At 41.1% G+C, this 16,641-nt stretch overlaps 1 protein-coding gene across 1 annotated transcript in view; it reads left to right on the top strand.

The window, feature by feature from the left end:
• Positions 1 to 5,519: 5,519 nt before the first annotated feature.
• Positions 5,520 to 16,641, top strand: part of shroom2a (shroom family member 2a) — a 52,438-nt gene continuing 41,316 nt past the window's right edge. Inside the window, exon 1 of the mRNA XM_053636117.1 lies at positions 5,520 to 6,899. Coding sequence (XP_053492092.1) covers positions 6,702 to 6,899 — 198 coding nt within the window. The 5' untranslated portion in view covers positions 5,520 to 6,701. The remainder of the gene's footprint in view (positions 6,900 to 16,641) is intronic.

Raw genomic sequence — 16,641 nt, 5'->3', positions numbered from 1 at the left:
GAGGGTGAATACTTATGCAAGGCACTGTATACAAATACATGGTTCATAAAAATAATGAAATATTATAACATGGAATTCTAGTGTATTTTTGTGTCTTAAACACTGACTGAATTATCTACATCTCTGAGCCACTCACCTGGAATAACACTTTCATTTACATTATGCATATTTTATTTTCACTTATTCAGCTTATTTAATGAGATTATTTACTGAGATTGAGATATTTATGGAAAACAAGATGAAACAGGAAATTTTCTGGGTATAAACTGAACCTACAGAAGAGTGAATGCTTACCCATAAACCAATCTGGCCAAAAAATAAAACAGACTGAAATACCTTTTCATTTGGAGGACTCTAAATTCAAATATCTCGGTGTTAATGTCACCCGTTCTTATTCTGCGTTAATGGCGGCGAATTTTACACCCTTAATTTCATACATGAAGTCGGCCTTCCAAAGATGGGCAGCTCTACCATTATCCCCTCTTGGTAGAATAAACACAGTAAAAATGAACATTCTTCCAAAATTCCTCTACCTTTTCCAGTCCATCCCGTTGTTTTTACCCAAATCTTTCTTCAAGAATATAGACCAATTAATCGCCTCTTTTGTATGGGCAGGGAAAACTCCCAGGGTTTCCAAATTTTCACTTCAGAGGAGTCGACTAAGTGGTGGCCTCTCCTTGCCCAATTTCATGTATTATTATTGGGCGGCTAATATTCAGAAACTGGTGCTCTGGGTGCAGGCCCCCTCTCTTCCATGGTGCCACTTAGAAGCGAAGTCTTGTACTTCAACCTCCCTCCCTGCTAAGGTGTTCTCCTCCCTTCCTATAGCCCTTTCACAATACACGGATAATCCAATAGTATGTACCTCTCTAAAAATTTTCTATCAGTTTCGCTGTCATTTTAAATCCATCTCGGCCTCAACCATGGCACCTATATGTAATAGCCACCTCTTTCCCCCCTCCTTTATGGATTCCACGTTCTCTTTGTGGGAAAAGAAGGGTCTGAAACGCTTTGAGGATCTTTTCATTAATAATGTGTTTGCAAACTTTTCTGAATTATCCTCGTCATTCAGCCTGCCTCCGTCCCACCTATTCCGTTTCTTTCAAGTTAGGCATTGTGTCTCCTCCCTATTCGCTGGTTTTCCCTCCTTACCTACAAAGTCTGCATGGGAAGAGGTGTTCAAGCTGAATCCTAATAAGGGTGGCATTATTTCACGGATATATGCAACGATCTGGTCACAGGATGATTCTTACAATATCAAAACCATTGGTGCTTGGGAGGAGGAATTGGGCCTGGAGCTTGAGGATGATTACTGGGGCAGAACGTTAGATAATATACGTACTGCCACGTCTTGTGCTAGACTTAGTTTCATACAGTTTAAAGTGGTCCATAGAGCTCACCTCTCTAGGAGTAAACTGTCTAAAAAATATCCCAATGTTCCTAACATGTGTGAAAAATGCAAACTTTCGCCCTGTAACCTCAGTCATATGTTTGCACTTTGTCCCAAATTGCAGAACTTTTGGAACTCTTTCTTCGAAACTATGTCCGACGTTCTTAAGATCAAATTAGATGCCTGTCCTTTAATTGCCATCTTTGGTGTTCCATCTCAGCGTCAACCTCTGAACCATAAACAAGCTAGTGTTGTGGCCTTTGCATCGTTACTTGCTCGGCGCAGAATACTGTTGTCTTGGACCTCTCCACAACCCCCCTCTATATCAGTCTGGCTTAAAGATTTAATCTTCTTTTTAAAACTTAAAAGTACAACATCAGAGGCAGGGGTGACTCATTTTTGGGAAAATGGGCACAATTTATTACCTACTTCAATGATGTACGCACCCTGGTGGTGGATTGAGGAGAGGTGGACTGTAATTCCTGATCATCTTACCCCTTTTTTTGTTGTTGTTGTTTTGGGTTTTTATGTTTGTTAGTTTTTTTTTTGTTGTTGTTTTTGTTTTTGTTTGTTTGTTTGTTTGTTTTTTGTGTTAGTTTTTTTTGTTTTTTTTCTTTGGTTGTTTGTTTATTGTTTTTTTGTTTCCCCCTTTCTTTTGGTTTTGGCTGTGGTTGTTTGTTGGGGTTGTTGGGTGGGGTGTTATGTAAAATGTAAATTTTCAATAAAAATTCTATGATAAAAAAAAAACCAAGATGAAACAGAACATTGTTAGGACACTGTTAATTTACTATCATTATATTAGGTTTAGAATATTTCTACAATATTTCTAAATCTTACATATACCTACTGAATATAATGTGGTATACAATTTACAGTTAAATGTTTGCCATTTTTTGGTGAACAATTATATCAGTTTCAAACATATTTAAACTACTCTATCCACCTGCAAATAATTGTGTGTATTTGCTTGTTGATGGTTGTACAAACACTACACACTATATGTAATGCTGGAACAGGGGGTATTACCCACATAAACGGTTTATTTAGGGAATGTGGCACTGTTAGTGACCTCTTGTTGAAATGTGAGGACCTATTAACCTGGGTTTTTGGCTCATATAAACTTACTGTATGTCACAGCCTCCAAAGACAAAGTTCTGGGAGGTGGGGGGAGTATCAGTAGAGGTTTAGTTATAGAAAAGCATCCCAAACTTTGAACATCATGTAGAACACTATCATTAAAAATTAGACAACTGCAATTTTGCCGAGAAGGGGCTGTCCACCTAATGTCAGTCACCAGGTAAAGAGTGGATTAGTTAGCGAAGCAACCAAAAGGCCAAGGGTAATTCTCAAGTCAACATGATGTCACCACCACCATGCTTCACTGTGAGGATGGTGTTCTCAGGTTGATGAGCAGTGTTAGGTGTCCCACCAAATGTAGGCCAGAGAACCTTTTTCCATGTGTTTGCTGAGTATTTTGGCAAACTCCAAACATGATTGCATATGGTTTGTCATTCTTCAATAGAAGAATGAACTTGGTATAGTGTCCAGGCAATGGCTGTCCTGTCCTGGCTTCTACCATCTGAGCGGTGGATCTATTATACATACACTAAGTGGCCAAAGGTTTGTGGAGTAAACACAAAATACAGTTTTTAAATGATAAAAAAGCAACAAAAAAAGTTACCCAATACCAACTGGGCCTGTGGGAAAATGTATTTGCTCCCATAGTTACTAATTCCCAAAATATATGAAATTGCATTCATAATGGGGTTCAGCTGGACAAGACATAATCAGGCCTGATTACTGCACACTCTGTTCAACCAAATCAACACTTAAATAGAACTTTTTCAACAGCATGAAGTTGATTAAAAGGTCTTACCTAGTAACACACTATGGCGAAGTTGAAAGAAATTCCAGAAATTAAGAAGGTGATTGAAATACATCAGTCTGGGAAGAGTTACAAAGCTGTTTCAAAGGCTCTGTGACTCCAAAGAACCACAGTGAGAGCCATTATCTCAAAATGGAAAAAACTCGGCACAGTAGTGAACCTTCCCAGAAGTGGCCGACCTTCCAAAATACCTCCAAGAGCACAACAACGACTCATCCAGGAAGTCACAAAAGAGCCAAGGACAACATCAAAGGAACTACAGGCCTCTCTTGCATCAATAAAGGTCAGTGTTCATGACTCCACCATCAGAAAGACACTGGGCAAAAATGTCATCTATGGAAGAGTGGTGAGGTGAAAACCACTGCTAACCCAGAAGAACATTAAGGCTCGTCTGAATTTTGCCAAAACACACCTTGATGATCCTCAAACCTCTTGGTAGAATGTTATGTGGACTGATGAGTCGAAAGTGGAACTGTTTGGAAGACAGTGGTCCCGTTACATCTGGCGTAAACCAAACACCGAATTCCACAAAAGGAACACCATACCTACGATCAAGTATGGTGGTGGGAGTGTGATGGTGTGTGGATGCTTTGCTGCTTCTCGGCCTCAGCAATTTGCAATAATTGACACGAATTCTACCAGAAATTCCTAAAGGTGAATGTCTGGTCTTCAGTCTGTAAGTTGAAACTCAAGCGCAACTGGATTATGCAGCAAGACAATGATCCAAAGCATAGGAGTAAATCCTAGTCCTATAAGTAAGTGAAAGACTGATCTCCAGTTATCAGAAGAGTTTGGATTTTAAGTTTAAGAAGGTAATTCGTTTTTCACATGGGCGGTGAGTGTTGGATAACTTTTTTTGCTTCAATAAAAAATTTTTTTTTAATAAAAACTATATTGCGTGTTTACTCAGGTTGTCTTTGTTTTATGTTGTATTGTGTTTGAAGATCTAAAACTATTTACTATGAGATATACACAAAACCAGAAGAAATCAGGGCAAATACTTTTTCAGAGCACTGTATACTGGCTGTATATTGATTGTGTGTAATGACTGTAATGGAGGTCCACTCCTGATTCCTCTAATCAGACTCTGATAGGTAATACAGTGGCTGCTGGATTTGTAATGAAGCATAATACCATGGCTAACAGGCTCATCCACAGTCTGCTACATGTAAGCATTACACATTATAGGTATCATCTATATTAACACTTTTCTAGAGTAACAATTTGACCTAGTTGTATAAAGAAGACAACTTTCTCTAAACAGACTTTTTGTTGATGATTTAAATTAGTCTGTGAGGCACAGCATGAGACTGTATAAAAGATCTCATGAAATTCTAATCCATTCAAATTGGAGCTAGTGCAACTGAAAACTAAAACAGTCACTCGTGATGAAAGATTAAAGAGAGGTCACTATAGTTCATACAGTGTGGCTGAAGCAATTATATCAATCTTCTTACTCTATACAGTGCAGAAGGTCAATTATATATATATATTCCTGCTTAATTTAACTAAATTATCAAACATGCTGACTATGCTTTTTGCAATTATAGATCTGCACCGATGCACATATAAGTTGGTGCTTCATTTAAAACAACTATGAACGAATGTGTAAATCACTGACTGGCTGCTCTGAAAAAGGTTCCTGAAAAGTAAGTATACTATAACTGAACGCCATACATGTGCAACTGTAATAAAATAACATGCTGAATGGAAATAATAAGCATGAATTGGACAATCTTTCACGGTTGTTGGTGCCAGATGGGCTGGTTTGAGGTTTTCAGAAACGACATTGCTCTTGGGATTTTTACGCACAACAGAAAGAAATGCCTTGTTGATGAGAGAAGTAAGGGGGGAATGGCTGGACTGGTTAGAGCTGAAAGGAAAACTATGGTAACTCAAATAACCACTCTTTACAAACATGGTGAGCAGAAAAGCATTTCAGAATGCACAACAGAACTGCCACTCATACTCATATACATACACACACACACACACACACACACACACACACACACACACACACACACACACACTCTCTCTCTCTCTCTCTCACTCTGATGTTTGATAAACATTACCTGGAGCTCTTGATCTGAACTGCCGTGCTGCCACGTAATTAGCAGGTTGGACAACTGCATGAATGTACTGGTGTTCCTAATAAAGTGGCGAGTGTATATGTAAATCTACAATGATTGCTTAAGCACACAGCAGTTACTTCCTGATAGCTAGATAGATTGGCACACTTGTTAAATGTAATAAAAGCTAGCAGTGTAAACAGAAGACATAAGAGTTGTGAAAAGACTTCAGAAATTAGAAATAGTCACTCTCATCATGTAATGTGTAGTATTTGTAAATAACCAGCAGGGGGGACACTTCACCTGATTTAATAGGAAACTGAATCACAGCCACAGGTAGGCTTCCCAACCGCGCCTCTGCTGGTCAATCTAGGGCTTGAACCTAAAATGGCCCCCTATTGGACATAGAGTGTGCTACGCAGGCTACAGAAGCCGTTATTTCATACCCTACGTAGGTCCCCTATATAGGGAGTATCAAGGAATTTAGGATTCAGCCCAGGTTGTCTCCTGTAATCCAAAAGGAGGTTTGGCAACAAGTAGTTTGACTTTCATTGGGCTGCTAACCAACGAGTTCTTTTTTATTTGCAGCGATTATTTTTAATCATTTTTGTGCAATATTCACTGGATATACGTTTAGGAAAAATGAGTACATTTATCTGTATGGGTAATATTCGGTGTTTTACCTTATAGTTGATTAGAAATAACGCGAAATAACCCGGCGTTAGCTTGGAAACCTCCAACCGGCTGCATTAATACTTTAGGGTAGTTTTGTTTGTGGATTTTATTTAACGGTTAAATGTCTCTTTGAAGAGTTTTGTAAATTCAGTATAAATCAACACTGCTGTTTTAATCAGGTTTGGTTACAATTTAATGGGTTAAAGTTTTGCGTTATTTTATTGTAATTAATCGGCGTGTCCGAGCTAACAGGCTAGCTGCGTTCTGGTTGGCGAGTAAAAAAAAAAAACAAGTGGCATTAGAAAAAGTTTATAGTAGAGCGATGTTTTTGTTTACATGGTGTCCGGGCCGAAAGAAGAAGAGTTACTAAAACAGGCTGGAAATGCGGGCTGTTTTTAAAGCACTACCTCGTCGGGAGAATTAAAAAAAAAAAGGAGAGAGAGAAAAGCCTCTGCGCTCCAGCATCAACATGCTCCACTTACAGCGACAAAGTCAACATGTCGGCGTTTAAACCTCGTTTTTAGAGACTTTCCGGAGCTTTAGCAGGTGCTGGTAGAGCTGTAATCCTGAAGAAAGGGTTTAAAGGAAGTTCGTCCCTTATTTTTTAAACCAGGGATAAATTTAGCCAATTAAGTCCGCCGTATTTAAGGACACGAGGAGCTGTGTGTGTGAGAGAGAAATGGACGCTGTGGATCATCATGTGGGCCGGGAGTCGGGATTGAGTGTGCGGGATGATGGACTGCTCTCTGACTCGGACAGGACTGGAGATCAGAATGGACACTGTGGGTTAGTGTGTGTGTCTCTGTATGGAGGAGCTCCGTGGGGGTTCACTCTGAGAGGAGGACGAGAACACCGAGAACCGCTCATCATCACCAAGGTAAAGTGTCTGTCCCTGTCGGTCGGTCTGTCCCTGTCGGTCTGTCTGACTGTCCCTGTCTGTCTGTCCGTCCCTGTCGGTCGGTCGGTCTGTCTGTCTGTCCCTGTCTGTCTGTCCCGGTCTGTCGGTCGGTCTGTCTGTCTGTCCCTGTCGGTCGGTCGGTCTGTCTGTCCGTCGGTCGGTCTGTCTGTCCGTCGGTCGGTCTGTCCGTCCGTCCCTGTCTTTCGGTCGGTCTGTCCGTCCGTCCTGGGCGGTCGGTCGGTCTGTCCGTCCGTCCCGGGCGGTCGGTCTGTCTGTCTGTCGGTCGGTCTGTCCGTCCGTCCCTGTCTGTCGGTCTGTCCGTCCGTCCCTGTCTGTCGGTCTGTCCGTCCGTCCCTGTCTGTCGGTCTGTCCGTCCGTCCCTGTCTGTCGGTCTGTCCGTCCGTCCGTCTGTGTCGGTCGGTTGGTCTGTCCGTCCATCCCTGTCTGTCGGTCGGTCTGTCTGTCCGTCCCTGTCTGTCGGTCGGTCGGTTGGTCTGTCCGTCCGTCCCTGTCGGTCGGTTGGTCCGTCCGTCCCTGTCGGTCGGTCGGTCGGTCTGTCCGTCCGTCCCTGTCGGTCGGTCGGTCGGTCTGTCCGTCCGTCCCTGTCTGTCGGTCGGTCGGTCTGTCCGTCCGTCCCTGTCTGTCGGTCGGTCGGTCGGTCTGTCCGTCCGTCCCTGTCTGTCGGTCTGTCTGTCCGTCCCTGTCTGTCGGTCGGTCGGTCTGTCCGTCCGTCCCTGTCGGTCGGTCTGTCCGTCCGTCTGTCCGTCCCTGTCTGTTGGTCTGTCCGTCCGTCCGTCCGTCTGTCTGTGTCTGTCGGTCGGTCTGTCTGTCCGTCCCTGTCTGTCGGTCGGTCTGTCCGTCCGTCCGTCTGTGTCGGTCGGTTGGTCTGTCCGTCCGTCCCTGTCTGTCGGTCGGTCGGTCTGTCTGTCGGTCGGTCCGTCCGTCTGTCCATGTCGGTCCGTCCATCTGTCCGTGTCGGTCGGTCGGTCTGTCCGTCCGTCCGTCCGTGTTGGTCTGTCTGTCCGTCTGGCCCGGTCGGTCGGTCAGTCTGTCCGTCCGTCCGTCCGTGTTGGTCGGTCTGTCCGTCCCTGTCCGTCCCTGTCCGTCCTTGTCTGTCTGTCCCTGTCCGTCCATCCCTGTCTATCCGTTCGTCCGTCTGTCCGTCTCTATTACTCATCTCACTTACAGTATTTGATACATGTCTTTCTTATTTTTCTTTTTTCTTTCTTATGGAATATCACTCATCTCACTTTTATCACAGCATTACCTTTCTTTCATTCACTCAAACTCTCATTTCACTTCCCTTACAGTATTAGCTACATGTCTGAATTATGACATCACCTTTACACTAGAGATGCACTGATACTAAATTTCTAGGCTGATGCCGACAGCCGATTATTCAGGGTGATATCGGCCGATGCCGATAGTTTGGTGGTTCTGCCTTTTATACCTTCTTTTAAAGGAATAATAATTAATTCCACAATTATGAAGGAAATGCAAATAAAAACTTTATTCTCTCCATTTCAACAAGTTGTTTCACAGTAACTGGCCTCATTAACAGAAAACACTTTAATTAATATTAACACATAATTTAATCCTCAGAGTTTAGTTAAAGATTTCTTTTATATATATATATATATATGTATGTATGTATGTATGTGTGTGTGCCTATTTTTGGCAACTCATCTTCATTTAAATGTTCCAACCGTGTACTGCCTTTAATTCAGCTCGAGCAGCTCGGCAAAAAATAAAAAAAATTAGACTCTACGCTAAAACTCCGGCTTCACTGCTGCAGTGTCCATTGTAAAAGCACCCATTCATTAACACACCGAAATAAATACACACTGCTTCTGCTCTGCTCCTGCCTGCGGTGTACAATTAACAGTGCAGAGCTTACAAACTGCAGTTTTGTCATCATTGTCACCCAATTCAAAGTAATTCCACTCAAAAGACATCTTTACACACAGCACGAATTCGATGTCTTTTCCCACCCTCTTTTGATTGACAGGATATAACCGGCGCTGTTCATCGGATGTTTTTAAATTATCGGCCGATAGCGTGAAAAATTGCATTTATCGACCGATACATCGGTGCATCTCTGTTTTACACCCATTGATGCTCTGATGTACCAGATACTTTATACCCTGTCTGTCATAAACAGAAATTGTTCTTACATTACACTTCGTTACAGCTGTGACTTTATACTTTATTAGCTTCAAGTCTCTCAACCTTTTTGTCAGTATAACCAGAACATGTAACATGCTTCACACATTTTGTTAAAACCTGCGACTGCATACACTGTTAGCTATCTGTCGCTCACCCTCCTTATTTGTGAGAGACTATAAATAATAATAATTTAAAATGAGAAATGATGGTCGCTATTTTCCATCTGCAGTCCCTGGTATCAAGATAAACAGAACTGTTTTTAATTATTTTACACCTTCTGTTAGAGCCATGACTTTGTACTTCAGAATAAAAAAAACAAGGCCTAACTGATTTAACTGAAACATAACGCTATTTTAGAGCCGTTACTCCACATCATCGCTAGTCAGTGTAAATATCGAAACATTTGACAAGCTTTCTAACGCAAATATTACAACTATTAAGTAAATGCTCCTGTGTCCTGTACGCTTTGAGAACTGTACTGAGCATTTCTGTCTTTTTCCAAACCAGATTACTTTCTCATAATCGGTCTCTCAACCACAATGATATCCAGAAAATTTGCATCCCCACTGGATGTGTTTCTCACATTGTTTGGTATTTAGAGGAAAGCACACAAAACTGCAAACAAATTGTCTTAGTCAGCTTTAAATATCTGTTGTGAAGAGCGGGTTAAAATGCTGAGCCGAGCGTTGAGGTTAAAACAGTCTGTTTTTTAGGGCCAAAACATGTGGACAAGCCAGCACCAGTCAAGGCTAACTGATGATCACCTCCATTTGCTTCATGCTTTCTGAGGTGTACTCAAACATACTGTAAAGACAACTGATTGTTGATGTGTACATGTGTTCTTTGCCATTGGAGAGAAAATGACTCAACATAGCGGGAGGTGGCTGTAGCGTGTATTCACAATTAAATGTAAAGTAATTAATACTGGAAGACCTGGTCCTGAATTTCTTGCAGCTGCTCTTGAAATGACGGCTCTGTGGCGAGCACTGGCATAGAAAATCAATGATCAACTGTTTGCTAGTGTGAACACCGGGTGATTCAGCAAACTCAGCTGGCACTGATGGGGACGTTTTAATGCCGGTGGGGCAAAGCGTGCCGCAGAAACTACGGCTACCGGTCAGCAACTCGTAATCAACAGGCTACTTAACATGTCACGTTGTCTGCTCACACTGGCTACTCGATGCAAGAAGAGGAGATTACATTAATCAAAGCGTGAGGTTATGAAAGCATGAAGCAGACTTTCGGGAGTCTTTCAGATTTAATAACGGTCAAAAACTGACCACCGTTCAGCCATAACATGGCTCAAGGCTCATTAACGCACGTAGGGAGCAAAGGCTAGCCCGTCTGGGCCGAACCCACAGAAGAGATACTGTAGCACAAATTGTTGGAAAAATGTCATGCTGGCAAAGATGTCGGAACGCGCAGTGTATCGCAGCTTGTTGCATATGGGGCTGCGTAGTGGGGACCCCTGTCCACTGGCTAAAGCACCTCCAGTGGCCATGTGAGCATCAGAACTGGACCCTGGAGCAATGGAATGGGGTGGCCTGGTCTGATGAATCATGCTTACTTTTACCTCGTGTGTGTGTGTGTGTGTTGCTTACCTTGGGAAGAGAAGGCAAGCCAGTGGAGGTTGCTTATTTAAAAAATCCAGGTACTAACTAGTGATGAGCATGAACAGGAAACTAGTCAAATATTCATTATATTTGATTTATTATTAAAATTCTATGTAACATTTAAACTTGAAATGTAAATATTGGGTGATGTGTATCCTTTCAGAAGATGTCTTGTTTCTCAAGACGCTTGAGGCTTGTTTTTCCAATGTTTTGTCTTCAAGCTCCTATTTTGTTAACTAAAAGTTGTGTCCTGTTAAGCTGAAGTTATTTCAAGTATGTTTTGTTCATGGTACGTTGGGTAACTACGGTGCTTTTTAGTTCTTTGCGCTTGGTAACCTCTTCTTGGGATTTTCCAGTTTCTCGACACAGAACATATTTAAAATAAGTGACCTGAAGATGTTTCTCTAGTCAGGGAACTGTGGTAGTGTATGTTGAACCATTTTCTTTTGTTGTGTTATCAGAGAAATGTTCGTATTTAACAATAGATATGTTTTAAGTAGGAACTTTCTAGGTGTAAGAGGCATGACGATTTGAAGTACTGACGATGAGTATCGGTTCAGGGACATAGCTTAAACTTATCATTCAAAGCACCAAAACAGTTTGCTGTAGGGGAATAACATGCAGAAGACCTACTGTTGCTGTTGTAGTAAACCTTATTTGCCCTCCTCAATATGTAAATATGAACATGAGAACATGAACAGTTGTTCAGGCCCTAACGATAACAATATTTCTGCAAGGACACATTCCTTAACAAATTATTAATGCATTAATTTTGCCTAAATGTAAGATAATGAAACTGTATGCCAGTTCTTTTTCATGTTTAACAATTAATGTTAAAATGTTTGAATGTAGCAGGATTGCTGGTTAACCCAATATCAGAAAAGCAAAGTATCATGACAATATCAAGTATTGCGACATAATATTTCCTCCATATCATTTCCTCTATCTGACTGCAAGCATATAAAATCCTTGACACACACATTTGTCATTGAAATAAAGGTATTTTAGTGATTTTGTATAGAAAATAAGTGTGGAGATCATTTTGAAGGCCTCTTTTTGAGTTGATTTATAAGTGCTGTAGCGTTGGAACAGATCGCTTCATTAATTTAGATTGTCTGTGTATCACAAGGTCATAGTTAAAAATACTCTTACTAGCCAAAAGCTAAGGGTTACTGTTTTACTGACTGAACACTGTCTTGTTGACTGTTGACTGTGTACATTTCTGATGAATGGGAAGTGCTGACAGTTTTATATCTGTGGTTTTCTTAGACAGTTTTCGGGGCTTCGTTTCTAACCTCATGCAGAGGTGGACAAATGATGAAGGGTTTAACGATACATTTTAGGGGTGTTGTCAATTGATTAATACATTCAACTAGAGCTGCAATAATTAATCAATAAAATGGATAATAATCGATTATAGAAATCGTTGTCAACGAATATCATTATCAATTAGTTGGTCTGCGCGCGGCACGGGGTGCGTTTACTCATTACGTTACTTCTGTTCAGAAAACACGCCTTGGAGACTAAATACTAAGGTTGTGTCCCAAATGACATACTATACACTTACACTATGCACCGTGTACCCTCATCTAGTGTATGAATTTTAGAAAGGTAATATCGTCTCGAAAGGAACACTAGCAGATTTTTTTTTACTAACCGGAAGTATAAGCCGTGTGGGGCCTAATGCCCCAGTGTAGTGAAGGCGACACTGTACTTTAAAAACAGCACCGTCTTTCGGATGAGACGTTAAACCGAGGTCCTGACTTTCTGTGGTTATTACAAATCCCAGGACACTTCTTGTAAAGAGTAGGGGTATAACCCCATGGTCCTGGTGGAATTCCCCCATTGGCCCTTATCTATCATGGCCCCCTAATAAACCCCATCTCTGAATTGGCTACATCACTCTCTCCTCTCCACTAATAGCTGGTGTGTGCTGGGCTTTCTGGCGCACTATGGCTGCCATCTTATCCAGGTGGATGCTACACACTAGTGGTAGTTGAGGAGATTCACTCTCCCTCCCCCAATACTATGTAAAGTGCTTTGAGTGTCTAGAAAAGCGCTTTATAAATGTAACTGTAAAATCTTCTTGTTTTAAGCCTTTGTGTTGGAAACAACTTGGTGCAAACACATGTCTGATTTATTTCAAAACTAGCACTTTATCATAATAAAAGCAAAATTCTGCTAAAAGTAAAATTCTGCAAAATCATCCTGCTACCACAATTCAGGGGAGTGTGGGCTTGATTAAGTTTGTGTTTTTCACCTCATCACAAGGAGTATTTTATGACAAATAACCTACTTTATCGGTTCAGTGTATCGTTCAATATGTGAATGCAGAATCGAGAGACTCTTTAGACAATACGGTACTGTATGCTGAATCGTTATAGCCCCAATAAATTTATTAGCTCACACTCCAGGCAAGTGAGAGCTCCAGTATCCTGCCCAGTCTCATGTTGTGATTTGTCAGAAACCTACGAGACAAGGGTGAAAAATGGTAACTAATTGAACGTAACAACATACTGTAGGCTAGCTAGCTTTCAGTACATTAGTACATACTAATGGAAATGAACAAGTATATAATCATTTCCCTCTCCGAACAAAGTTTCTAATATAAAGTTTTCTAATATCCCAAACACACGATCTGCTTGTCCTGGGTCCTGTACCGTGGAATTGAAAATATTTTTGTCGGGATATCAATTCTCATAAACGTATAAAGGACGGATTATCTGGACATATGTGAAACCCACTCTGTCATTCATTTATATGATCTATTGGGAGTTGGAGAGGAAGTGCAGACTAGACGGCGTGTGGAAGAGGGGCCCAGTGTGTTCTGCATCTATTCACATGGCCTGAAATGGAAACTTTGCATTTTCAGCCTTGATAAACATTCTTTGGCAACTCATTTAGAACAGAGGTTGAAACTCCTCTGTGTTTTGACTGGTTAATTATCAACTCCGAAAGACCTTGCTGGTAGATTTCGGGGTATATGATATATTCAGTGTGGGATGACCTACATGTTTTTTGACTGTGTACTGTTTAGCTCAAACCTCTTCCAAAGTCCACGTGCACGTTCTCAAGCAGCAATTTCACCACATCTCAGGTGCACTGCCTCAACTTTCCCAGTGAACTCGCTGTACTTTTGAAAGCCATGTGACCCGCAGAAGTAGAATTCCTGCCATTGCGAAGGTTCTTAAGGAGATCAGAAGTTTAGGCTGGATCCTTTTTCTTGGCGGCTTTCTGAATGGTTGGCGCTGCTAGAAGATGCTTGTGAGTTTGCAGGGTTGAATGGAGATTCTGTTCACCTCCTGAGAGTCTTACTCAGCAGGAACGGTTGGCATTCTTCCATACCTCCTGGAGCCCTGGTCACACCTCAGCAGGTGGTGAGAGCAGTTAATATTATACTTTTATATCAGCATGTTGTTGTTGTGAATTCTGCTTTTTATGGAAATCATTCACTGGATCTTAAAGGTTTACATGTAACGTTTTATTACATTTAAAAAGATTCTCACCTGTTTATTGTAGTCTTGAAATTATTTCAGGAGGTCAACTTCAACTGTTAGATTTTTTTTACCTTTAGGGTTATGAATGAAATAGACAGTTTTAAGACACTATAGCTAATTGAAATGCCCTCAAAATCTGAAATTTGTTGTGTGTGTATAATATATATATATATATATATATATATATATATATATATATATATATATAAATGTAAGCTTTAGGTGCAAGGCTTTTTATTCCCAAAATGTGTCATTGATTTTTGGCAGTGCAAATACCTTATCCTACCTTATCTGTTGCATTTCACAAGGCCAGTGTCATAGTTACACTGATATCTGGAGTGTATCCATGGACATCAAACATTTGCTTTTATCTTCTCATTGGCCTTACTTAACAGCCAGGTGCACACAATACTGCTCTGTATTAGGGGTTGCACCGGTGGTGTAACCTGGCCTGGGCATTCGGAGCTGTAGCCCCGAAGATTTTTTCTTTAGCCCCGAATAATCCTCCACTTGGAGCAGTTTGTCACTATGTAACATAACGTCAGTAAAAGAAGACAGCGGTGTTGTAATTTTATATCTTCAGTGAACGGAGGTGAGACAAATCAGACCAGGTTTACAGGAAAATACGTGGAAATACTCATGTCTTATTGGCTGACAGACTCAATTCTGCCAAACGCTAGCTCACACAGTCAGTGTGAGGAAAATGCACATATGTTGGCTTTTTTTATGTATATTTTTTGTGTTTTTATTTTAAACCAGTAAAGGGATTGACACTGAAACAGTAACATCCTCTGATGCTGAGCAGGAAAACAAGGTGTGTAAATGTCTATATGAGCAGAGCACAAGGAAAGATAATGTACTTTGCATGACACTGTAGCAGCTAAACCCATACAATGATAGCTTAGCTGTGCCTCCCCTTGGCTAGTGACACCAAACTAGCCTGGTTAGAAAAGTTTTTATAGTTTATCGATCTGGTAATCCTACAAATAGTGATAACACCCGAGGCAAGTGTAATGATAAATCCAACTTTTTCTGATCTTGTCATACACTGACAGCTAAGTTACCACAGATTCCATAAAACAAAATTTAAGGTACGTTCGCACATAGAGCGACCCGCATAGACCATTAATTTTCAATGAGATCTGGTGACTTCCGGCGACATGCGTGACGGCGGCCCGATGTGTGTCCAGCGACACGACAAAGTTCAGAAAAGTTTAATTTTATGCAAATTTGGAACGACTTGGTGCAGCGACTACCAATGGGAGTGAAGAAGAGTGTGCTCACGTCATCCGTGGCCACCTGTGCTCGCTAGTAGAAGCAGCGTCATTATGGCGGTAGCCAATTAGCTTAGCTTAGGATCTTAGTGGGTTTAAAGAAAAAAAATGAATTAATTAAATTAAGAAATAATAATGAAACACACACTTTTTGTTGCAATTGAGCAAAATCCTAGTGTAGCTCCTGTCTTGGGTGAAGTGTCACTTCACTCAGGAAATACAGAGACTACAGCCGAAGAGCTGCGGTCCGACTCCCGGCCACCATCGAACACATAATAATGATAAACCCTGATGGTGATGCTCACTTATTGTTATAGGAGCTACACCAGGATTTTGCTCCATTGCAACAAACAGTGAGTGTGTTTCATTATTATTACTTTGTTTTAAATGCACGAAGGCCATAAGTTGTGCCATCCATGTTACTATGGTAACCAGTAGTAGGAACATCTACCTGCGACTTCATAGTACAGCAGCGATATAATTTGTGTGTGTGTGAACATAGCACAAGGCTACTAGTGGAGCTGGAAAAAATGCATGGAGAAGAATCTGGGCTCCAGATGACTAACAGTTCAGCTAATGCCCCTGGGTTGCACAAGTACAAATGTTTACTGGTTTAGTCAACTAATAATTCAAAAAAGTAGTTGACTAGTTATCTTTTTATTGTTAACATCCTGAAACAATTTTCTCTTTGTGTTTTGTTTTTTTTTTTTGTTTTTTTTAAGCATCAAATGCACTTTGATTAATTAGACAGGCTACAAATTTAATTTCCAGCTTCGATGCTACACTGTCAACAATTGATGCAGTCAGTATGCAAAATACTAAAACTTTTGGGGGAAAAAACCCTGTCCCGGCTGAGTACTGAGAAAGAAGCTGCGAGAGACTTGTAGTGCGCATGCGCAGTGCTCCACACATGTACAGTGCGTGTGACTCTGAACATCGGGCAAGTGTTTTCTGTTAAATTGTCAGCTCTGGTAGGACAGCGAGTGTCCTCAGAGCAGGAGCTCGACTCCTCAGACACAGACTTCAGCACAGTGTTATCTGGAAGTAAGTGGTAAAGTGGAAGTTTTATACGAGGCTAGGCTAACTATGCTAACAGGCTGAGCACAAACCAGAATGATATGAAACATTATATCGTGATAATTTTTTTAGCTGTGCTGCCCAGCCCTACATT

The sequence above is a fragment of the Ictalurus furcatus genome, chromosome 11 (assembly GCF_023375685.1).
Source record: "Ictalurus furcatus strain D&B chromosome 11, Billie_1.0, whole genome shotgun sequence".
NCBI lineage: Eukaryota > Metazoa > Chordata > Actinopteri > Siluriformes > Ictaluridae > Ictalurus > Ictalurus furcatus.
The sequence above is the reverse complement of the archived record's forward strand: the minus strand, read 5'-3'. Positions and strand labels throughout refer to the sequence as shown.